The following is a 25,403-nucleotide window of genomic DNA, read 5'->3' as shown; positions in this document are numbered from 1 at the left end:
AAGACCACTTATTATAAAAATAAAAACACAAGTTTCCAATAGAAAAATCCAAAATCACGCTGCCACATGGAGATCCAAGTTTCTATTATAATATCCATTATAATAAAAAGGACATGCTACCATAGGAGTGGAGAAGTCGTTTTGAAAAAAAAGTGTATGGGAAAGTGTTAAGAAGATTTAAGAAGGTGAACTGGAGACTTGGAAAAATGATTTTTTTTTTTGGAAGGGATGAGGAGATGGAGGGTGGTGAGAGGGTAGTGCGAAAAGGAGAAAGTGATGGAGTTTAGTTGTTAAGAAATGGAGGTTGGAATGAAGAGATGAGACAGTCTGCAATTTGGAAAGGGGAAAGTGGGGGAGTATTTTAAGGAGTGAAAAGATCAGTAGATTTCGGTTTGGAGGGGGGACGTCAATTTTTTTTTTAAAAAAAAAAAGAAGAAAAAAGAAAATGAAGGCACACCATTGGAATCTTAGGGAGGGCATACCATTGGAGCTATTTTTTTTAAAGAAAAAAAATGAGAAAAAAGACATGATTGGAATCAAATGGATCATGAGATTTTGTTTAGAGGACACCACCCAGATTTTTTATAGAGAAAAGGCGAGTTGCATCTCAGCATCCTAAAGCATGCACAACTCATTCTTGGAACACCATGCACAGGCCAAGATTATTATTATTATTATTATTATTATTTTGGGAACATTCAAGGCCATGTTTCAAAGGGAATAAGTCACATTTTGGAGCAAAAAGGGAGTTTGTTCAAGATGATTTTTTCAGCAGAATTTTGAGAGGTTGCCACTTGATATGGAGACTTTTGAAGAAGATGACTACATATGAAAATAGGAAAGGGTGCACATGGCCTAGAGATCCTACAGAATTTGCCATTCATTGAAAATAGTTCCAAGTACCAGAATGTTGCAAGGTGAGGTGTGCTGCCATTTTGATATAGCAACAACCCACATCTATTGCAACAACCCATATAGGTTAGTTTTTAAATTGATATATTTTTTCTCATGTTTTTTTTTTAGTTTTCAAATTTCAATATTTCATGTTAGTGTTTAGGTTTTTGAAAATTTTTAAAAATCAAAGTAATATGGTATGTGTGCTGTGTGCATGTGAATATTAGTGTTTTAAGTTTTTAAAATTAATAAATCAAAGAATATGGTGTGTGTGTGTGTCATCTGCATGTGAATATTAGCGTTTTAGGTTTCTAAATTAACAAATCAAAGAATATGATGTGCATGTCGTGTGCATGTGAATGTTAGTGTTTTAGGCTTTTAAAATTAATAAATCACACACATCCTATTTAAAATCACTAAAAACAAAACAATTATTAAACGACTTTCGAAACTATAACTTACATTGTCATTTGCATATCCACCGAGTTTTTTCAATTTTCGTTTCATATCCAGTACTTCATCATCTCCCCAAGTAGTAATCCGAGAAGAAGGTCGAGTACATAACGGTGAAAATATTTGTTGGAACAATATATGCTCGTGGTAGAATAATTGCAATTATATTTTACATAGATATATAGTTAGTTCACAAAATTTATTATAGCAAATTCAAAATTCACTATGATGTAAATTATGTACAAGGATATTACCATAAAAAACAATAAGCAATCGGAAACCCCACTTTGTTGTTTCCCCTTAAACTCTTCGATCCCGTGCACAAGATAAGACAACACAAATTCAACCAAATTCATATTCTTTATTGAATAGATGTCTTCCACAAAATGTAAGAAAGAACGTTTCACAAAAAGCTTCATTATTGGACACAATAATGCACCCAACACAAATAATACAAAACGAACTTTGAAATCGTTTTCACCTTCTTTATCCTCCCTAATTTGATTTTTTTAACATCACTAATGACAACCACCCATTTTTATCACAATATTTTTTTACATAAATCATTCTTATTGCTAACATATTTGTTCATGTCAATCTTCAACCCTCTTGCCCTCAATCCCATAAGAAATTCAACATCAATTAAGGATAATTTGATACAAGTATTATACAACTCTAACACATAAGTGTTCGGATTGAAACTATTTATCAACCAAAGACATAACCCATGATCAATTTTCCTACATCGAAGTTGCAAGAGGCTACCAAATCCTATTTCTTTTATGGCTATTTTTTGCTTTCGTTATAATTCTTCAATAACTCTAATCACTTACTCGGGTGAGCATCGAGTCTAAAGATTACTGAAAAATACACAAATATCAAACATGTTTATGTTAATATAATTTGCAACAGATACATGAGAAATGAAAATTTTTATTCATTACAAAAAATTTACCTTTGGACCTACACCTTTTTGAAGCGAATATTGTTTTGAACTTTCATTTGACTTTGCCATGAAATCTTCTTTTTCTACTTTTGAAAGTGTATTCCATTTCTTGCTCAATTTTTTCCTCAACTACATTAATTTGTCACTTACTTCAAATTCAAATTTTAAAATTTAATTATATTAGCTATAACAGTATTACTCCTTACATCATCATTTATCTTCACTCCTTTATCCTTCTCTTTGATCATGACCAATTGATTGTTACTACAAAACAATTTCAAACAAATATAACTATAACAACCACAAAAAATAAATAAAAAAACATATTCTTTTACATATTTCTATTTTCCCTCACTAGTAATGTATTCAAGCTCCGATAGGTCTCTTTGGATTTCTAACAACTTCAACACTATCGCGCTCGCTCTTAAAAATTAAATCAAATCATTTAAGTCAATTTTTATAATATGATTTCAGATATAATAAATCAAATATACTTCCACCACCACATTATCTCAACCTAAATGTTTTTCACATTTCAATAAATTTTATATTCATATCTTACTACAATCAATCAAATGCCAAATAAAATACAAATATCATTACCACTCCAAAATCCTCCCTAAATCTCTTTACATTTTCAATGGTGACAAAATTAGCATATAAATTATTTTCAATATTCAATTATGGATCTAATCACATTATTTTTCATTAATGTGATCAATCCATAAATCTAACACAAAACATGAAATATAATCAATACAATCTTGTAAAACACATTATCAATACTAACATTTTTTTTCTTAATATAGAACTCCTCAAATAATTACGACACAACCACCTTTTGATTAACAAAAAATTATGTCATTTTCAGCTTTCTTTTTCTCCGTATTTCACATCGTCTTCTTCTTCTTCCAACTACGTCTTCAATTCGGGTCTTCAAACCAGAAAGTTTAGAACCCGAAAACACCCCCTTATAGCTCTTAAACCAAATATGAAATATGAAGAAAATTAGGGATATGAAAAGGAGAAGGGAATGTGTTAGGAAGTGTCCCAAATTCCTAATTAGTATAGATTCCTTTTTTTGTAAAGAATATTATATAGAATATTACTAGGTTGATATATTATTGTAATATTAGACTTCCTTATAGAATAAGGAAGGTTGTTGGAAATATCTCTATAAATATTCTAGGTCATGAGGGGAAAAAGTCATGAGATGGAGATGGGCCTATAGAGACTATATGAGGTGGATAGAGATGTGAGGAAGAATGGGAGGTACCTGGTGGAGCGAGAGAGCTCATAGTAAGGTATAGATACAAGGAGTGGGGAAACATGGGATGTTTCGGGAACCCAATAGTTGTATCTGGTTCTATCCTCTGTAATATTCTCTATTATATAGTGGAATTATTCTCTCTCATCCGTGGACGTAGGCATGGTTGATCGAACCATGTTAAAACCTCGTGTACCGTATGTGTGATTATTTTATCTTTGTGTTCTTGAACTAACATCGTTGGCATCAGAGCCTAGGGTTAGGTTTGAGTGGGAGCAATGGCAGAGGAAGCAGGAAAGGCGTTTGGAATAGAAAAGTTTGATGGCACAGACTTTGCGTATTGGAGGATGCAAATTGAAGATTATCTCAATGGGAGGAAATTGCATCTGCCTCTTTTGGGGACAAAACCTGAGAGTATGAAGGCTGAGGAATGGACGCTTCTTGACAGACAAGTTCTAGGAGTTATTAGGTTAACTCTGTCTAGGTTTGTTGCACACAATGTTGTAAAGGAGAAGACCACAGCAGATTTGATGAAGGCTTTGTCCGGTATCTAAGAAAAGCCGTCCGCAAACAATAAGGTGCATCTGATGAAGAAAATTTTCAATTTGAAGATGACAGAGAATGCATCAGTAGCACAACATCTGAATGAATTTAATACAATCACAAATCAATTGTCGTCTGTAGAAATTGATTTTGATGATGAGATTCGTGCTCTGATCGTCTTGGCTTATTTGCCAAACAGTTGGGAGGCAATGAGGATGGCAGTAAGCAATTCTACGGGAAAGGAAAAGCTCAAGTACAATGATATACGAGATTTAATTCTGGCTGAGGAGATTCGCCGAAGAGATGCAGGTGAAACCTCAGGATCTGGTTCTGCCCTAAACCTTGAGACAAGAGGCAGAGGTAATAACAGAAATTCAAATTAGGGTAGATCAAATTCCAGAAATTCTAATCGGAACAGAAGCAAATCTAGATGAGGCCAACAAGTATAATGCTGGAATTGTGGGAAAACAGGTCACTTTAAAAGGCAATGCAAAAGCCCTAAGAAGAAGAATGAAGATGATTCTGCTAATGCTGTAATAGAAGAGGTACAAGATGCATTACTTCTTGCAGTAGACAGTCCACTTGATGATTGGGTTTTGGATTCAGGAGCTTCGTTTCATACCACTCCACACCGAGAAATCATACAGAATTATGTTGCAGGTGATTTTGGTAAGGTGTATTTGGCTGATGGTTTAGCTTTGGATGTTGTGGGTCTGGGAGATGTCCGGATATCGTTGCCCAATGGGTCTGTTTGGTTACTGGAGAAGGTTTGACATATTCCTGACCTGAGGAGGAATCTGATTTCTGTTGGACAACTTGATGATGAAGGACATGCAATACTATTTGTTAATGGTACTTGGAAGGTTACAAAGGGAGCTAGGGTATTGGCTCGTGGAAAGAAGACTAGCACTCTGTATATGACCTCATGTCCAAGAGACACAATTGCAGTTGCTGATGCAAGTACTGATACAAGCCTATGGCACCGTAGACTTGGTCACATGAGTGAGAAAGGGATGAAGATGTTGCTGTCAAAAGGAAAACTACCAGAATTGAAGTCCATTGATTTTGACATGTGTGAAAGTTACATCTTAGGAAAGCAAAAAAAGGTGAGCTTCTTGAAAATTGGCAGGACACCGAAGGCTGAAAAATTGGAACTAGTACACACTGATTTGTGGGGGCCTTCTCTGGTTGCATCCCTAGGAGGTTCAAGGTACTACATCACTTTTATTGATGACTCAAGTAGAAAGGTGTGGGTTTATTTTCTGAAAAATAAATATGATGTATTTGAAACTTTTAAGAAGTGGAAGGCCATGGTTGAGACAGAAATAGGTTTGAAAGTAAAATGTTTGAGGTCAGATAATGGAGGAGAGTACATAGATGGAGGGTTCAGTGAGTATTGTGCTGCACAAGGAATTAGGATGGAGAAGACCATTCCTAGGACACCACAGCAAAATGGTGTGGCTGAGTGCATGAACAGAACTCTCAATGAGCGTGCTAGAAGTATGAGGTTGCATGCTGGACTACCAAAAACTTTTTGGGCTGATGTTGTTAGCATTGCAACTTACCTGATAAACCGAGGACCATCAGTTCCCATGGAGTTCAGACTTCCTAAGGAGGTTTGGAGCGGTAAAGAGGTGAAGTTTTCACATTTAAAAGTTTTTGGTTGTATTTCTTATGTCCATATTGATTTTGATGCTAGTAGTAAATTTGATGCAAAGTCAAAAATATGTTTTTTCATTAGTTATGGTGATGAGAAATTTGGCTATAGGTTTTGGGATGAACAAAACAGGAAAATCATCAGAAGTAGAAATATGATATTTAATGAACAGGTTATGTACAAGGATAGGCCATCTGTAGTGTCAGATGTTATAGAGATAGATCAAAAGAAATCTGAGTTTGTCAACTTAGATGAATTGACTGAAAGTACTGTCCAAAAAGGGGGTGAAGAAGATAAGGAGAATGTAAATTCACAGGTAGATTTGAGTACACCTGTAGTTGAAGTTCGCAGATCTTCTAGGAACATTAGACCTCCGTAGCGTTATTCACCTATTTTAAATTATCTCCTGTTGACTGATGGTGGTGAGCCAGAGTGTTATGATGAAGCCTTGCAAGATGAGAATTCAAGCAAGTGGGAGTTAGCTATGAAGGATGAGATGAATTCCCTATTGGGGAATCAGACATGGGAACTGACTGAATTGCCAATAGGAAAGAAGGCTTTGCACAACAAGTGGGTATACAGAATAAAGAATGAGCATGATGGTAGCAAACGTTACAAGGCCAGATTAGTTGTTAAAGGGTTTCAGCAGAAGGAGGGTATTGACTACACAGAGATATTTTCTCCAGTTGTGAAGATGTCAACAATTAGACTTGTACTTGGAATGGTGGTTGCAGAAAACTTACATCTTGAGCAGTTAGATGTGAAGATAGCATTCCTTCATGGTGACTTGGAGGAAGACCTTTACATGATTCAGCCAGAAGGGTTCATTGTTCAGGGACAAGAGAATCTAGTCTGCAAACTGAGAAAGAGCTTGTATGGCCTTAAACAAGCTCCTAGACAATGGTACAAGAAGTTTGACAATTTTATGCATAGAATTGGGTTCAAGAGATGTGAAGCTGATCATTGTTGCTATGTTAAGTCCTTTGACAATTCTTACATCATATTACTGTTGTATGTGGATGATATGCTTATTGTAGGGTCTGACATTGAGAAGATTAATAATCTGAAGAAGCAATTGTCCAAACAGTTTGCAATGAAGGATTCGGGAGCTGGAAAGCAAATCCTTGGTATGAGAATCATTAGAGACAAGGCTAATGGTACATTGAAGCTTTCACAGTCAGAGTATGTGAAGAAAGTTCTCAGCAGGTTCAACATGAATGAAGCTAAACCAGTGAGCACACCCTTGGGTAGTCATTTCAAACTAAGCAAAAAAATTCACCAAAGACAGAAGAAGAAAGGGACCATATGAGCAAGGTGCCCTATGCCTCAGCTATTGGCAGCTTGATGTATGCTATGGTGTGTACAAGGCCAGACATTGCACATGTAGTGGGAGTTGTGAGCAGATTCATAAGTAGGCCTAGAAAACAACATTGTGAGGCAGTCAAGTGGATTTTAAGATATCTGAAGGGTTCATTAGATACATGTCTTTGCTTCACAGGTGCAAGTTTGAAATTGCAATGTTATGTAGATGCTGATTTTGCTGGTGATATTGATAGTAGAAAGAGTACTACCGGGTTTGTTTTTACTCTAGGTGGTATAGCTATATCATGGGCTTCAAATCTACAGAAGATTGTTACTTTGTCTACTACAGAAGCTGAGTATGTTGTAGCAACTGAAGTTGGAAAGGAGATGATTTGGCTACATGGTTTCTTAGATGAATTAGGTAAGAAGCAGGAGATGGGCATTCTACACAGTGACAGTCAGAGTGCAATTTTTCTTGCCCAAAATTCGGCTTTTCATTCAAAGTCGAAGCATATACAAACAAAATACCACTTTATCCGTTATCTTGTTGAAGATAAACTGGTAATACTTGAGAAGATTTGTGGATCTAAGAACCCGACAGACATGTTGACTAAGGGTGTCACTATTGAGAAGTTGAAGCTGTGCGCAGCTTCAATTGGTCTTCTAACTTGAGGACATGAGGATGAGTTGTAGGGATGAGGGATTGTTTCTTGGAAGATAGCGGTTTGATGTTGGTGATTGGACTAGTCTCCAAGTGGGAGATTTGTTGGGCTTTGTGGAGCCTAGTTTTGTTTGATCCGGTTTGACGACCCGACCCGAATAATATTGCATGGCTTTTTAATGGGAGATTTATTGAGGCTTGTTGGGCTCGTTTAACCCATTGTGGAACCACCTTTTGTAATTAGGGTTTTTTAGTGTGGTGGGGTTGTCATGTTATATATATAGAGAGAATATTGTAGCCGCTAGGTTGTACTTTGTATTCTTCCCTGATAATAGTGATATCCCTACAACTCTGTGGACGTAGGCAAATTGCCGAACCACGTAAATATTGTCTTGTGCGTGTGATTGTTTTTCTTTGGCGTGTGTTTTCTCTAATTTTTTATTTCTCACGGGTTGGGAATTCGGTTTAATTCCCTACAACTGGTATCAGAGCTTGGGTTGAAGATTTCTGGATGAGTAAAAGATCATAAAGCACACAAGATGAAAACAAAAGGAATTTTCACTGAAGGTGGAGTCGATTGCTCTTTCGTGGTGATATGATACAAAAAGGTTTGTGTCATGGAGAGATTGAAGATTAACTTCATGTAATTTGGTCTAAGGTGGAGATTGTTAGGAAGTGTCCCAAATTCCTAATTAGTATAGATTCCTTTTTTTGTAAAGAATATTATATAGAATATTACTAGGTTGATATATTATTGTAATATTAGACTTCCTTATAGAATATGGAAGGTTGTTGGAAATATCCCTATAAATATTCTAGGTCATGAGGGGAAAAAGTCATGAGATGGAGATGGGCCTATAGAAACTATACGAGGTGGATAGAGATGTGAGGAAGAATGGGAGGTACCTAGTGGAGCGAGAGGGCTCGTAGTAAGGTATGGATACAAGGAGTGGGGAAACATGGGATGTTTCGGGAACCCAATAGTTGTATCTGGTTCTATCCCTGTAATATTCTCTATTATATAGTGGAATTATTCTCTCTCATCTGTGGACGTAGGCATGGTTAGCCGAACCATGTTAAAACCTTGTGTAGCGTATGTGTGATTATTTTATCTTTGTGTTCTTGAACTAACATCGTTGGCATCAAAGCTTTCGCTGGCACAACAGAATGAAGGGGGAGAGGGATTATTGCACTCTTTACTTGAAAACCCAAAAACACCCCAAATATGAAAATGAAATATGGATAATAGAAGAGGATACAAAGAAGAGAGAGAAGTCATAAAGATGCTACATCAAGAATTTAGCACCCGAAACAACTAGAATATCTCACCCGAAAACACCTAACAACACACGAAAACATCCAACAATACACGAAGACAAACAAAAACACCCAAAAATAACAAAAATATATGAAAACACAACACTTTTTAATCTTCCGAAAACACCTGAAATGCATAGATCATACATGGAGAAGAGCGGTGGCTTAAAAAACACAGAGATATGGAGATGAGTGGGGGAAACACAACACTTTTTAATCTTCAAAAAACAATCGAAATGCATGGATCATATATGGAGAAGAGCGAAGGCTTAAAAAACACAAAGATGTGCAGATGAGTGGGGGATCACAACACTTTTTAATCTTCTGAAAACAACTGAAATGCATAGATCATATATGGAGAAGAGCTGAGGCTTCAAAAACATAGAGATGTGGAGATGAGTGTGGGGTGAGTATGGAGAAGAGAGGAAAATAGGGGGAAAGACAGGAAAAAAGGGAGAGAACAGGTACTTGGTTTTACCCAGGATTTTTTTTTTCTTTTAACTTATCATTTGGATGGTTGAGATGAAATCTTTTCCATCCAACGACTCAAATAAAATGGAGGCATGATACCTTTAGAGGCACTATAGATTTTTCCTAAATACTTAAGCCTAAATATATAGTAGCTATAGCCTCCATTTTGTCATCTTAGCACATGTAATGCTAGTTTCTACCCTATGTTTCCCTTTTGCCCTGTGATCATCCCTTGGTAGCCCATTAACACTCATAAAACTTCTTATCTTAAGTCATCTTCAAGGACCCTTTTGTTAAGGGGCTTATCAGGACCCTCACTTTGACCTTGGCTACTCCTCTCGCTTAGTTTAGGTCACTTAGACGTACCTATCTCATTCAGACACACTTGACCTATTTGGATACATTCAGAGCCACTTGGGCACACCTAGACATCTTTTACACAAGCTCACTTAGCTACACTTCAGCTCATTCCAACTCACTTAGTTGCACTTTAACTTAGTCCACTTGGTTGCATTGTAGGTGCACTTTAAATTGGTTAATTTAGATGCATATTCTTTTTGAATTGAATTTTGGTAAAGTATTTTTTTTAAAGTGTTAATATAAAATTTTTAGTAGTATGTACGCAAATTGAATTTTGGTAAGGTAATTTTTTAAAGTGTTTTAATATAAATTTTTTAGTGGTATATACGTAAATTGAATTTTGATAAATTAATTTTCTTAAGTGTTTTAATATAATTTTTTTAGTGGTGTGTAGGTAAATATAATTTGGTAAGTTAATTTTTTTATTTTATTTTTTTAGTGTCTTAATATCAATATTTTAAATAGATATATACATAAAGTCAAAAACAAGTTTCTAATATAAAACTAAAACAATACTTTCCATGATTATATTAAAATAATAGTTTCTTTATAAAGTAAAAGACCACTTATTATAAAAATAAAAACACAAGTTTCCAATAGAAAAATCCAAAATCACGTTGCCACATAGAGATCCAAGTTTCTATTATAATATCCAAGACACGTTGTGCCATATGGAATAAGTTTCCATTATAAAAATAAAGAGGGCATGCTACCATAGGAGTGGAGAAGGATTTTTGAAAAAAAAGTGTATGAGGAAGTGTTAAGAAGATTTAAGAAGGTGAACTGGAGACTTGGAAATTTTTTTTTTTTTTTTTTTTTTGAAGAGATGGGGAAACAGAGGGTAGTAAGAAAATGAGAAATGGATGGAGTTTGGGGGTTAAGAAATGGAGGTTGGAATGGAAAGATGAGATAGTCCGCAATTTGGAGAAGGAAAAATGGGGGAACATTCTGAGGAGTGAAAAGATCAGTAGATTTCGGTTTGGAGGGGGTCACTAGATATCTTTTTTTTTTTTTAAATTTAAAGGAAGGCACACCATTGGAATGTTAGGGAGGGCGCACCATTGGAGTCCTTATTTTTATTATATTTTTTTTATTTTTTATTTTTATTTATATATTTATTTTAAATAGTTCCAATTAACAAAATGTTGCAAGATGAGGTGTGCTGCCACTTTGATATAACAACAACACGCATCTATTGCAACAACCCGCATAGGTTAGTTTTTAAATTGATCTACTTTTTCTCATGTTTTAATTTTTTTTTAGTTGCTAAATTTCAATATTTCATGTTAGTGTTTAGGTTTTTGAAATTTTAAAAAATCAAAGTAATATGGTATGTGTGTTGTGTGCATATGAATATTAGCATTTTAAGTTTTTAAAATTAATAAATCAAAGAATATGGTGCGTGTCGTCTGCATGTGAATATTAGTGTTTTAGGCTTTTAAAATTAATAAATCAAAGCTTTATTATATGTATGGCCTTGTACATGTGAATGTTAGTATTTTAGGTTTTTAAATTAATAAATTCAAGGAATATGGTATGTATGGTTGTGCGCATGTGCATATTTAAAGCTTTAAAGTTAATAAATGTGATGTTTTGCATTTTTAAAGTTAATAAGCCAATGAGATGTTATAGTTTAAACTTTTATGATCTCACTATTCATTTGATAACTCTTAGCTGCTAATTATTCAATTTTTTTAGGATTTCATAATTTAGATTATAATTTTGAGTTTGTTGATTGTTAACTATTGATTGATCCCATATTATGGTATTCATGTTTTAAAAAATGGTTAATTCTAGTTTTGATCTATCTTATGTAGCTAGCTTATGTGTTTTTTTTTTTTTTTTTGGATTTTAGTATTAGTTTATTTGATTTCATGTTATTATTTTTATGTCCCAAGCTTATTATTTTTAATTTGTGAATCAATATTAATTTTGTAGATGCTTAGAATTCTAATTAATTAATTTAGTTAATCACGCGTTATTGGTTGGATGTTTCAAAGTTTGCTCATTTTAATTTTGACCAATCAATATTTCATTTGAGTTTTGTGAAATTTTAGTTAGTCAATTTAGTTAATGACATATTATTGTTTTCATATTTTTAAGTTTGTTAAACGTTAGTTCCTTTTCTCGAAATGTTTCTCATTAAAATGCATTTCAAAAACTCATTTAGAGTCCTTAGAATTGAAATATAATTCTCTTAAATGATATGCAACCACGTCTTGATTAGTTTGTATATTTTTCAATTTTCAATAAAAATTCTGATTTGAGAGGAACATGAATCCAAGCTTGTGGTCCCAAATAAATGAGATAATTTTAAACTAGATTTGTGCGTATCAATTGGGGAATTGGTGGAACCCTACATAAAACCATTTTTCAAAAACCTTTTGTTGATTAGCTCATTCAATTTATTACACACCTGAAAATAAAATTCGATTTGAGCTATTTATGATGTTTTAAAAATTTTTCCAATAATTGTATGATATTTTAGACATCTTGAACATGATTTTGGAACTTTTTTTGAATTAAAAAACAATTCTAAAATGGAAGATATAAATGATTTTTTTAGGGGGTTCTGTTTTTACCAAGGTTTGGACATCCGAAATATTTTTTTAAAACTAAATTATTAGATGACTTTGTAATTTTGATTTGATATTTTTTTCTTGATTCTATACTTCTTAAAATTTAATTTTGACGCATAAAATGTATATAAAAAAATGTTGTCATGAGGGAGATATGATTTTTCAAATTCACACTTATTGCACATGATTGAATTTGGACAACTGATCAATTATAGTGTTCTAAAAATTCTTGTGAATGATTTATGCCCTTGGATTAATTTTTGTGTGATTTAGACACTTTAAACAATCTGTGTGATTTTTTGTATGATTTTAGGATATCTTTAAATATTTTTAAAGATTCTGTTTATGCATGTCACTGTTTTCTACCTTGTTTTGGACCTTTTGGAACATTTGGGTTTTTTTTTTTTGCTTAAATCTGTTATTTAAATGAATGTTTGGACTTTTTATGTTGTTCTAGATGTGTAGGAGATGTTTAGAAAAAAATTTTGTAATTAAATTTCACTTCAAGATATTTTTTAGGAATTGTTTTGTGATGCTTCTTATTCTAACTGCATGCTAATGATCTTGTACTTTGCTTGAATTTGTTATTTATTTTGGAGTCATTTAGCTTATCTTGGCTTGACTTTGGCTCTAGTATTGTGTATTAAAAATAGTGAGGATGTTGTCTAATTCATTCCATGATCAAATAATGCTCCTAGGTATTTAATTAGGATTTTTCTTATAAATGCTATTAGTCTACTCCTTTGCTACTTGTCCTGTCTTGGTCGTTAATTTTGATTTTTTTTTTTAACTCTTTTGTACGTTAGTTTGGCTTTAACCTTGAATTGCATGTATATCATATACGATAGTTAATGTTATTTAGGGTCTTAAACTAATTTTTAACAATATATGAAGGCTTGTTTTGTTGATTGCATGAGATATACGTCTTTGAGTATATTTTTTCATTGTCATTCGATCTTGCTAAGTTCTTGCTATTTCATTTGAATTATTCATGTATAATGCGTATTAGGATTTGCTATCATTATTATTTTTCATTATTTTTGTTTTAACCCACTCTACCATTTTTGGAAGCATCTTGTATATTATTCCATCCAAGTACACCTTTTCCCCATTTTGATCCAAGTACTGTAAATAGATATGCTTTGTGTGTAAACTACCCTCATACTTGATTGTGAATATAATAGAATGCATGTTGTATGTTATATATCTGGATGTTTGAACTAACTTTAATGTCTTGTGATAACGCTTAAGTTGCTATTAAAGTACACATATTATCATTTCTTCATGATTGTGTTTGGCATGCTAGCCATAATAGAGTTTTGAATCACCTTAGCTTACTTTGGTATCCTCAATCAACTAACTAATTGCCATATTTCCCTCAACTCAGCTAGTAAAGACCATTTTAAGACTTAAAGTGGTGCTATTCTTTGAGGTACCTTCCCAATAGGTAACATGGTCCTTAGGCCCAAACTCGAGTTTTTCACAAATATCTTTTCCAAAAGTCAGGAGTCATTTTAGGGGTTTTGTTCTTACTTGATTTCCCCTTTAAAAATAAATAAAAGTAAGTGGTGACTCCAGTTTTTTACTAAATACAAAATTTCACCTTAATAAGAAGTGAGTCTAGCTTATCAAGTTGGAATGCACATGAAAAATGCAAGTCCACAGTAGCTTTGACTAAGAAAAACTAGAGAAAAAAGTATTGATTGACTTACAAAATTTTTCAAAACTAAGTTAAATTAATTTCTTTTATTTAAATCCTAAAGTGAAAAATAATATGTGAGTTGATTTTTATGAAGTGAAACTAAGCAAAGAAAACTAAATTAATAACAAAGTAAAAATTGATTTTTAATCCAATTGATTCAAGTTTGGGGCTTTCTATAGTTCAAATTTAGGTATAAAAATAAGAGAGAACAAGGGTTTCTTAAGCAGAGTGATCTTAGAGTTTTGGGATCCTTGGTCACTTGCAATTAACTTGAACTCTATAATTTAGAATTGCATATGAAACCTAATTTTTTCTTTTTGAAACAAAGTCCTAAGACCATCAAATGAATGAGATTGATTACTGATTCAAGGTTTGACTTTTTAACCTTCCTACTTTTTATAGCTTTGTTTCGAGGAAAATAATGATAGGGAAGACTAGACTAACTAATGATCAAGAGTTACCAAGAATCACTAGTATCAAGTAATAATCTATCGTATCATTCTCTAAAATAACTCACAAGAATAGGATAAAAAAATTAATAAATTGTAACCCAACCATTAATTTTAACCTTTCATGGGGGTGAGCTCACATTTACAATCCATAATAGAGTAAAAATCCATAATTTGAATTAAAAAAAACTAAAAACAATATATTTAAAAAATTAAGAAGATAGGAAACAAACCAAAGTTATTGTCTTTTTTCACCACAAACGTTAAACTCCCACAAGAGAACTCTTAAACCCTAAAATTAAGAGAGTTTATATAGTAAATTCAATAACTTAACATATGGTACACTTTCATAGGCCACTTATTATAAAGAAAAGTTATAAATAATTTTTAAAAACTCCAAAAATTACAAGTTCTAAATGAGTATGATGCATTTTGAATTGGATGAAGGCATTTGGAACTCAAACTTGATCAGTAGTAGTTGAGTTCAAAATTTGGGTTAGTTCTAAATCAATTTCGAACTCATAAGTGGGAGAAAAAAAGTCTAATTCAAAATCAACATGATGAGTTCAAAATTCACAATGAATTTCGAACTCACCCACTACCCATTCACGTTCTCCATGTTTTCGGGTTTGAAATACATGCTTCTTGTTTGAAATAGGTAGGGGAATTCAAACTTAGCTTATGCCAAAAGTTTCCTTACGTTCCTTTGAGTTCTAAATAGCCAAAAAAACATTTTGAATTCAAGTTACCAATTTCAAACTTAGCATTCCTCTCTAACCAGTTTGCTTTAAACACACACAACTTCCTCATTTCAGCTCCGATTTGTGTATCATTTGAAGCGTTGGATATCTAACTTCCCAAGCTTCAAAATGATATATAGTTTGCCTAAAATTGACTTCCAAAAGTGCCCAAAATTTCACTTTAAATTCAAAGTAGATGTTGCTACCAGATTTTAAGTTCCAAATTTCCATGCAAACTTGATGAATTTTGCTTCATGCCTCATTTTCCATATTTTTAGGCCTTTTTTCTTACTCATAATGACCGATCCTCATCTTCTGAACTCATGACGTTCTCATCTTGTCTTTTCTCATATTCCATGAGTCTTTATTTACTCATTTTTCTCATCCCTTATTGCTCTTTCAAAATTTAAAATAAGTTCAACTTGCACCATTTTCTCCCATAAACTTGAGAAAAATCTCCAAAATAAAAGCTAAATTCATGGCTAGGGTCTCAACATCGAGTGTCTTATGGTGCATAAATCATATCAAATATGTGCCATTAAAGCACATATTTTAGCTATAATCAAAGGCATATTTAAGGAAAACAAGCAAGGATGGAGGAAAGGGGAGTACAAGTACACAAAAATTAAAGGGAATGATTAAACATCTAGGGGAGGATGATTACTAATATGTGATAATGATCAATCATCAAAAGCATAATGATAATGATTCTTATGTATGTGACTAAGAAAGAGAAAGATAAACTGGGCTAAGCAAAATATAGTCATGACTATGATTGATCATTATTAAAGGGTTATTGAGCATCTTACATGTTGGAGCACAAATTGAATGCCATATATTGAAAGGATTCTGATTGCCTTGCTTTTTAGAGAAACAATCAATGGAATGACTAATTGTTTTGGTAAAACTTGTAATTGTCATGTATAAAATTGTTGAGCATTTGAAAGATTAAGTACAATTACAATTGATTGTTTTTACCAAGCTTTGATTGTTTCTATAGTTGCTGCAATTGTAATTGCAAATTCTTATTTTTTTGGGTTGTAACTCTTTCCTAGACACTTGTACTTCATCATCTAAACTTGATTATGTGGTATACCAAAATGTTACCATATGATATTAAGGTTAGTTTACAAATTAGATTTACACTTTAATTAGAGAAAATTATGAATCTATACATTGGTGCAGTTGACATTTGGAGAATATATTGGAACTCTTTTTGCATTGTTTTCTCATATACCTTTCCTAACCGCATGCCAAACATGGAATCAAGACTAGATTCCTTACAACTAAACCTTCATTTATCTAGAGAAGTAGTACACCTAGAAAAGCTCCATTCTGAATATAAATTTACGAAATTATCCTTCAACTATTAATAAAATGCCAAAAAACTCCTAGTATTTATGTAATTCTTTTTTCACATTTGTCTTAATTTTGATGATCCTTTCTTCTTCTTCCTCCAATGCATCACCTGAAACTCTATCTCCAGGATCAATGCCACTTCTTATTCCTTCGTCACACCAACGGAAAGACTCCAAAATCAATTCCACATTGCTTTTGCTTTAGTCTTAAGATTATTGATAGTATTTGTGGTGTTAATTTGAACTTTGACATTCTTTTTTTTTATTTTATTTTTTTATTTGGTATATTATCACAATCTCATTATTTTGCAATGAAAGAAGAGTGCCATTAGGTATGATATCCACTCATTATCAATCGGCTTGGATCAATCATACTTCACCAAATTTGACAAATGCACACTCTGAGACGAGGTGGGAATGGGGTTATTAATCCTTTTGTCAATGGGGATAGGAACAAATCAATTTGCTTGACACGGATTTGGGATGGGGATGGGATATAATTGTGTAATTGAGGTGGGAATTGGATAGGAGTGACCCATCCCAAACCCGCCCATTGCCATCCTTGTGCATTGGCTTCCACTGTTGCTAAGATAACTTGGCTCACTTATCTTCTAAAGGACATTGGCATAACCCCTCAATAGTAGCTACAACTCCTAAGCAACAACATGAGCACCCTTCACATAATTATCAAAATCGTTTCATGCTAGGTCCAAATAAATTGAATTGGACTATATATCATTTTGTGTTAGAAAAAATGGCAGTGGGAACCCTAATAACTCAATATTTGCCTGGTCATCTTTAGATTTCTGAAGCGCTCACCAAACCTCTTCCTCGAGCATCCTTTGAAGAGTTTTGTTTCTAGCTTAGAGTTCACATTATTCTACTTACCATCAAGATGAGGCTTGATAAGGGGTCACAAATCACACTGCCGACACTAACCAAGATCATGACGACAATCCCGTGATCTGAGGCCAACTGTTACCTTCTACAAACAAGACCATTGGAAGATAAAAATCAATGGATAACACCCATGATTAATGGAGTCAATGTCTGATTTGTAAAATCCCATTATTCCTGTTATTTTATTCTTTTGCATAAATTTGTAACCTAATCTCTCTAATAAATTAATCTATTTTTAAACCAAAATTCTCTCTATTGTCCATTTCTTTAAGTAGGAAAAATCTAAAAGTTTTTCAACTATACAAAAACTTCTAGTTGCTTGGTTTTTGTTACTTTTCTACTATTTTCTTAAATCATAGGTGATAATCTAATATAAAAAAATTAATTAATTACAATGAATAGTGATCATCCACTCAAAAAAAGCCTTTTGTATCTATTGATGGAATGTAATGAAAAATCTTCCGAACTATTTTTCCTTTCATTCAATAGAAAGTGAGAGCCTGTTCGGCCTTGTAATTTAAAAACAAAATTCTGTTTTTAAAAACATAAAACCATTTTTAAAAATTTTAAACATTATTTAATTGTTTTTTTTTAGAAATAATTTTTTTAAAATAAAGTGAAATAGAAAATAATTTTTGAAGAATAAGTAAGAGTAGTTTTTATCCCCTTTTTTTTATATGAAAACATGGCCCGTTTAACCATATGTTTTGAAACTTATTTTTAAAAACCGTTTTTAAGTTAAAAATAAAAAATAGTTTTCAAAAACAAGTTTCATCCAAACGGGCCATTAAGCTATCTCTCAATAATCTATAAATTTAAAGAGAAATAATAATAATTACAAGACACATGGAAAAGCTAAGCAAAATAATTATTTCAATTATATTTTCCACAAAATAATTTAGTTAATTTTTTACCACAAAATCCTGCCCAGTTCACACGAAGGGCAGTGGGAGAGGAAGACACGCAAACAAACAAATTAGGGTTACGTCCAAGATCCAACCATCGAAACCCACATGCAAATTGCTTTACACCCGGAAGGCCCTCATATCTGGCTTTCTGTCACGAAAGAAGGATTTGATTTGACGTTGGCACTTTAGAAATGCCCTCTACAATGTCTAATGGGCAAAAACTTTGTGGAAAGTTTAGCTGCTCCTTTGGTGTGATATATATGGCTGATAGCGGGGACATGTCGGCATGAAATGATGACAACCTTTTTTTATTATATGATTTAGAGTTTGTTTAGTAATAATTTATAAAAATTATTTTTAATATTTTAAAATATTTAAATAATAAAAAATTTTAAATATTAAAAATATTAGAATTATTTTCGTATTCTTTATGTTTTCAAGTAAAATTAAATAAAGAAATCTTTTATGATAACGAGGAGAATAAGGTTTGACTTTTTTTATTTTTTATTTTTATGTGTTGATCATTGTGGACCTCTAAATTTGTATAATCATTTAAGTTTATATATATTTATAAACTATTTTACTGTTCATTTTAGGAAATTTATAAAATATTATTAATAGATTCTAAAAATATTTTCAAATTTTAAATATTTTTTAGAATATTGATAAACATATTGTTTTCTTGTATTTTATAAATTTTAAGAACTAAAATTTTATGATTCTTTTAAACTCTTAAAATTTTATTCTTATATGAGAATGTAATTTTTAACCATAATTTGTTAAAAGTTATGTGATTTTTATAATTTGTCATCTAATAGTTCTTTCTTAAAGAGAAATTCATAAAGCATGATCAGTAAATATTCTTGAAGCATTTTAAATTTTTCATACTTTTTTTTTAAATATATATATATATATTCTTGTTATATTATCCTTTGAGTATGAATTTATAAGCTAATATATTTTTAATTATAATCTATTTAAAGTTATAATATTTTTATAATTTCTTTTTTAGTCTTTTTAATTAGACCAAAAGTTCTACAACATTGTTCATAAATTTTAGAGATTGTTTTCAAAAATTTCACAATTTCTTTTATTTGATTTATTATTTTGTATGTTGTAATACTAGAAAATATGAGCCTCTACATTGAATATTTTAAACAACAAACATGCCATGATTATCATAATTTTTTCTTAATTCATTAATGTATGATACTATGATATATGGATTTATAAGATAACACAATTTTTAATATATTATTTCTAAAGTCTTTCTTATTTTATAATCTTTAATCTAATAGTTGATTTTTAAAATAAATCATTTAAATATTTTAAAATTTTTCATAACTTGTCTAAAATGTTTCTTAATTTTTTTTATATTTCTTTTCCTCATATTCTCTATATATATTTTTAAAATATATATAATTTATTATTATTTTTAAATTATAAAATATTGTACTTTGAACACAAATTTTAAAATTTCGCTTCTTAAAGACTTCTTTTGAAAACAAAGCCATAAAATATCATAAATTCAAAATTTTAAAAGCTTTGTTTAGATAATTTATAATTTACTTATTGTACATATTTTATAGAATAAATATTTCACATTTCTTCTAAATTTTCTTTTATAATTTCTTATCATTTATACTCAAGATTATGACTTTATAAGTGAAGATTTTTAAGATGTAATATTTTTAAAATTTTTTATATTTCTAGTTTTTTAAAATTTGTTTAGAAAGAGGAAGTCATTAATTTTTTTTATAATTTCTTATTATTTGAAAATTATTGAACGTAAAATTGATTTTTTTTTTTCTAAAAATTGAAACGATTTAATTAAATTGATTTTTTTACTAATATTGAAAATGTGTTTAGTGAAAAATATTATTTTCTAAAATATGAGAATAATTTATTTTTTTAAAGTTGAAAATATTTTTTTTTAAATTTGAATTTTTTTTAATAAATTGAAGCTATTCTTAAACAAATATATTCATTTTTTTATATTCAAATATAACAAATTTCATAACAAATTAACTTTTATTTTATTTCCGATTAAGCTTATTTGTCATAAAATATTTTTTAACATATGATTGATCTAATAAAAAATGAATGAATGAATAAAAAATTCATAAAAACTAATTGACTTGTTAATATAGTATTTTTTATTAAGTCATAAGTAAAAAGAAAAAATGAAAACGGTAGCAACCAAGGTCTTTGCCCCAAACCATCGAGATTTTTAAAATTGTAAAACCATTGACCTCTCTTTCCTAAGATCCTTTCTCTATCACACATCCATAAGCAAGTTCTTCTTGAAGAGTTTGGTGCAAGTTAGCTTATTGTTTCCATCCAATAAACATCATCCAAACTTTTCAATAGAGGCACTTATTCCCATAAAAAAAAAGTACAATTAAGGGAAGTTCCTACTCTTTGTTGTCCCCAATAACTCAAGAATCAATTAATAAGAATAAAAAAAAAAAATTTAACTTTAAAAAGTTTAACTTTGGTAGCACGTGGTAGGTTATATTCTTGATTATAAACCACTTAGGGATGGGTTGGGGGTTGGGTTTGTCACTAATGTGGAAAACCCACGATTCATATGACTACAATCAGATCTACTAAATCTAATAGAAATGAATATGATTTTACCTGATCTAGTTCATACACCTATTCCCAAGGGTTTTATACTATTTAGTACCTACACAAGTTCTTCACATCCTCAATATAACACTTCATATTACATTGTGAATTGCCTCAATCCTATACAAATTGGTGCACCTTATCTTTTTATTAAAAGGATTTTGAAGAATACATTTGAATGTCCCTCATAGGGGATTAATTTGAACATGCTTTGAGAGGATGTTGTTAGAATATCTAGATGAACTTTATTCTAAGCCTTGGATCATATGGTTCATGCTACTAACATCATAGGGATACAAAATTTAAGCAACAAAAGAAGTTTTCCTTAAAAACATTAGATCTAGGTGCTTAGAAAATAATATTTGTGATATGGATGTTTCCAAATTAATTCCAATAAGTAAAAAGACCGGTGTGGATCTTGAATACCCTATTGGCTTTCATCTGATGACTCTCTCCTAGACCTTAGCATGTGAGGATGGTGGAGTCCTCTCTGTGGGGATGAAGGCTAGAATTCCTCTTTTTGGAAGAGTGAATGATAAAACTCTTAACCCTAAACCCTTAAGAAGGTTTATATAGGCTTGCTTGTGCCCTTAAATTTCTTGAGCTTATCTTAGGATTGAGTTACTTAATCTAACTTATTTGGTCCTAAGTAATTGATTAACCCTATTGGGTTCAAATTAATTATTTAGCTTAATCTAGAAAAACCATTCATAAGCTCTTATGTAACCTTACATATTTACCAAACATCCTTATGTACACATATGAATAAAAAGCCTAAATATCCCTCAAATAATGAGCCACCTAAGAATATGTGCTTGAGTTGGGACCATTGAGACACATAAGAAAATATTAGTTCTCTTAAAGTCCAATTTGAAGTTGATTGAATATCTCACAATAGAAAGTCAATTGCACTTTAATATCCCATGATATTAGATTAAGATAAAAAAACTCAGGTCTGTGACATACTAAGATTGCATGTAAGCTTCCTATGAATTAAGTTTATGGTTTAACAAGGTGAATGCTATCAACCTCTTAAGATTACTTCTAGCATCATTGAGTATCAAATCCTCCTATAATATCATCAACTAATATACTCTAACTCTCTAAGAGCATATATTAAGTTATATTTAAGAAATTACTATAACCATAGATTAATGAACACATATCCTTAGAATCAACTAAAGGGACACACTGTATCAAACTCATGAAATATCATGGTGCGTATCTTGAGAATACCTCTTGTCACATGCCTTAATCAATAGTGACTAAATCAATAGGGAATATATGACTACTTTAATCTCTTACCCATTGGTCAAAGCCATTGAAGATTGTAACACTAGCTCGATATTGTCTCAAGGTTAAGAGTTTATGTAGTATAGTAGTTTAGTAAATCATGACTACTTGATAATCTATGTCATAATTCACCATAGTTGCTATCCAATTTGTAATCATACACATTAGTGTACTGACCATGAGAAATTTATTCTGATGATCAAGATAAGCCATCATTCTAATTATGAGGTAGTATTCTATAACATTAGATGAATTGTCCAAGTCCATGAACTATATGTAAACAACTTGTCTACTTATAAGGAACTCATGACTTGGATTTTCTATGTAACTACTAATGTACCCAAGTCATGTATAATACAACTAATCCATGCTTGAATGCTTATCATACACAATTTATAAATAGGATAGTGAAAGTAAAAATGAGAATCATAATATAAATATTAATGAAATCCATTTATTATTATATCATATTATGCTTTTAAGAACTTTATCCCAATAGATATTACGTTGTATGGATGTTTGAATGTTCTCGTTCATGATGTTTGACTCCATTTTTTGATGTCCTTGTTCATGGTGTTCGAAATCCATTAATATTTTCACATGTTTGATTCCATTTTTTGACATCCTTGTTCATGATGTTTGAATGTCCATTCATATTTTCATGTGTTTGACTCCATTTTTCGACGTTCTCTGCTTTTAATTAATACTTGAAGTCGTTTCTAATGCTCTAATACATCTAATGTATACCTACATCAACATTAAATCAACACTAAAGTAGCTTGAAATTAAATAAACAAAATTTGTTCCCATTTATTTATTATCAAGGATTGCAGTATTAGAAACTAAGAAATATGGAAGAGAGTTTGATCAACATGATGATCACAAAATCTATGAATTTTAAAAATTTATATGTTTAAAAGAGCTAAAAGGAAATGTTATATAAAAGGGTAAGTAAAAGAAAGTTTTGAGATACTAAAACTTTTATTTTATTTCATTTCTTTTGTTATTGTTTTTTATTTCCCTTGGAGATTTAAAAATTAAATGACCGATTTTATGATATTTGTTAAACCTTTTTTTATGAATGATAATTGTTTTTACTCGTGTAAAGGTTAGACAATTCAATGATCCTAATATAAACTTCTACTCCTCAACCCTAGTCTATTTTCTTCATATTATTATCGAGAGGATTGACCATTGATTTCTTCATCTTACATTTTTTTTTTTCACTTTCATCCTTAATTTTCAATTATTTCACTTTTAAACATTTCTCAAGCAATTGTCAATATGTTTGGAAAATTAAAGTTTATTATTTTATTTTTTTTTATTTTTTTATTTTAAGCAGAAAAATTATTTAGCATAAAGCATGTGTACAAAGCAGTCCAATAAAACATAAAGACAGATCAGTACAAAGCAATGCCAGAGGATGTTGACAGAAAGCTGAAAGACAGATCAAATGAATGGATTTCAAAAGAACATAAAAGTGGCATTAGTGCGGAGTGACTAGGCCTGATTCATAAGAGCGAACCTTTCCACATTTTTCTCGATCTTTCGTTGCTATACATATAGATATGGCCAATGTGAACACATGTGGGGTTGTCCCAAAGCTAGAGCGTTCCAGACCCTTATATAAAGACCTCCTCGGGCTGTTCTCCTCACCCCATTTCCATCTTTATCTCCTGTCTTCTCATACAAAAGCAAAAGATGAAGGGCTCTCAACGTTTGTTTTCAGCTTTTCTCCTTGTGATTCTCCTCTTCATGGCTACTGGTTAATTCTTATCTCTTCTCTGTTTTCCTTTTGAGGGTTCATGCACAATGTTTAGAACATTTTATCATTTTGTGACATGCATATATTCTGGGTACAGCCCTAATGAAGTCCATTCACAGCCATGGTTTAAGCCATTTTGCCTAGCAATTTCATTTGCATGCCTGGGTTTTATTAAAGATTTTTGTTCTTATGTTAATTTACACCAACAATTTCCTAGAGTTTTGAGTCCTCATCAAGGTTTTGAAATTTTATTATCACAATATCTGGCAGATATAGCAAATCCTATAGCAAATTTTGTGTTTAACTGGAGATTGATGATAATAATAAAACTCTCAAGATTTGAATTCCTGCCCATAGATCTCCAGCTGCCATTAGTATGAAATTAACAAAGATGTGTCTTCTGTGGGAATCAATAACATAATCATTAGGAATTGTTCTTTTAAGGGTATCGAATACTATATCTTCTACTGAAACAAAGTCCTGTGATTTCTCAATGTGTATTTTGGCAGAGATGGGCCCGATGGTGGCTGAGGCTAGGACCTGTGAGAGTCAGAGCCACCGGTTCAAGGGAACGTGTGTCAGGCAGAGCAACTGTGCTGCTGTTTGCCAGACCGAGGGTTTCCATGGAGGAAATTGCCGTGGCTTTCGTCGTCGATGCTTCTGCACTAAGCATTGTTAATTAGCGAGTGTGAGAGCTTTCAAACATATATGTGTAGAGTACTGAGTAGTAGTGATGGGTGAAACCATCTCTCCTTTTCAACTTTGTGGGTGTGCCTGGAAAATGACACTTCTGTATGAGCTGGCCCGTACTATGGGCTCGTGTTGGCCTTGTGCGTTTGGTTTGATCTGCGGTCTATATGATATTATAATAAAATCTCAAGTGACTTTCATTGTCAGTTTTACCTGAGAAAATGATATAATAAAACCGATTATGAAAATAGAATTTAAAGTCTTTTATGCTATAATATTATGGTATGATATGCCTACAATATGCTATAACTAAAGGGTTTTTGAAAAGTACTAGATTAATGGTAACAGAAATTCTAAGATACAAAATTGGTACCATGATAAATTCAAAATCCGGATCATTGAAGTATGGCTATATGTAGATAATTGAATGAATGTCTAAAAAGGTACTATATCTCTATTACAAAGAAATGAGATCTTAGTACAAATTAACAATCTCGTGATTAGTTTATGAGGGTGT

The 25,403-nt window shown here is 31.6% G+C and overlaps 1 protein-coding gene across 1 annotated transcript; it reads left to right on the top strand.

Moving 5' to 3' along the window:
- The first annotated feature begins 24,042 nt into the window (after positions 1 to 24,042).
- LOC100242603 (defensin Ec-AMP-D2) lies at positions 24,043 to 25,092 on the top strand. Its single transcript, XM_002274317.4, has 2 exons — positions 24,043 to 24,196; positions 24,706 to 25,092. Exons 1-2 carry the CDS (start codon positions 24,133 to 24,135, stop codon positions 24,873 to 24,875), a joined length of 234 nt encoding a protein of 77 aa, XP_002274353.1. The 5' UTR covers positions 24,043 to 24,132; the 3' UTR covers positions 24,876 to 25,092.
- The last annotated feature ends 311 nt before the right edge of the window (positions 25,093 to 25,403 follow it).

The sequence above is a fragment of the Vitis vinifera genome, chromosome 1, assembly GCF_030704535.1.
Source record: "Vitis vinifera cultivar Pinot Noir 40024 chromosome 1, ASM3070453v1".
In the NCBI taxonomy this organism is placed as follows: Eukaryota; Viridiplantae; Streptophyta; class Magnoliopsida; order Vitales; family Vitaceae; genus Vitis; species Vitis vinifera.
The sequence above is the reverse complement of the archived record's forward strand: the minus strand, read 5'-3'. Positions and strand labels throughout refer to the sequence as shown.

What these genes read in the sequence shown, in the direction of transcription:
- LOC100242603 (XM_002274317.4), top strand. Translation starts at nt 24,133, where the DNA reads ATGAAGGGCTCTCAACGTTTGTTTTCAGCTTTTCTCCTTGTGATTCTC. An exon ending in TCTCCTCTTCATGGCTACTG is followed by an intron (nt 24,197 to 24,705) that starts GTTAATTCTTAT and finishes GTATTTTGGCAG; the next exon opens with AGATGGGCCCGATGGTGGCT.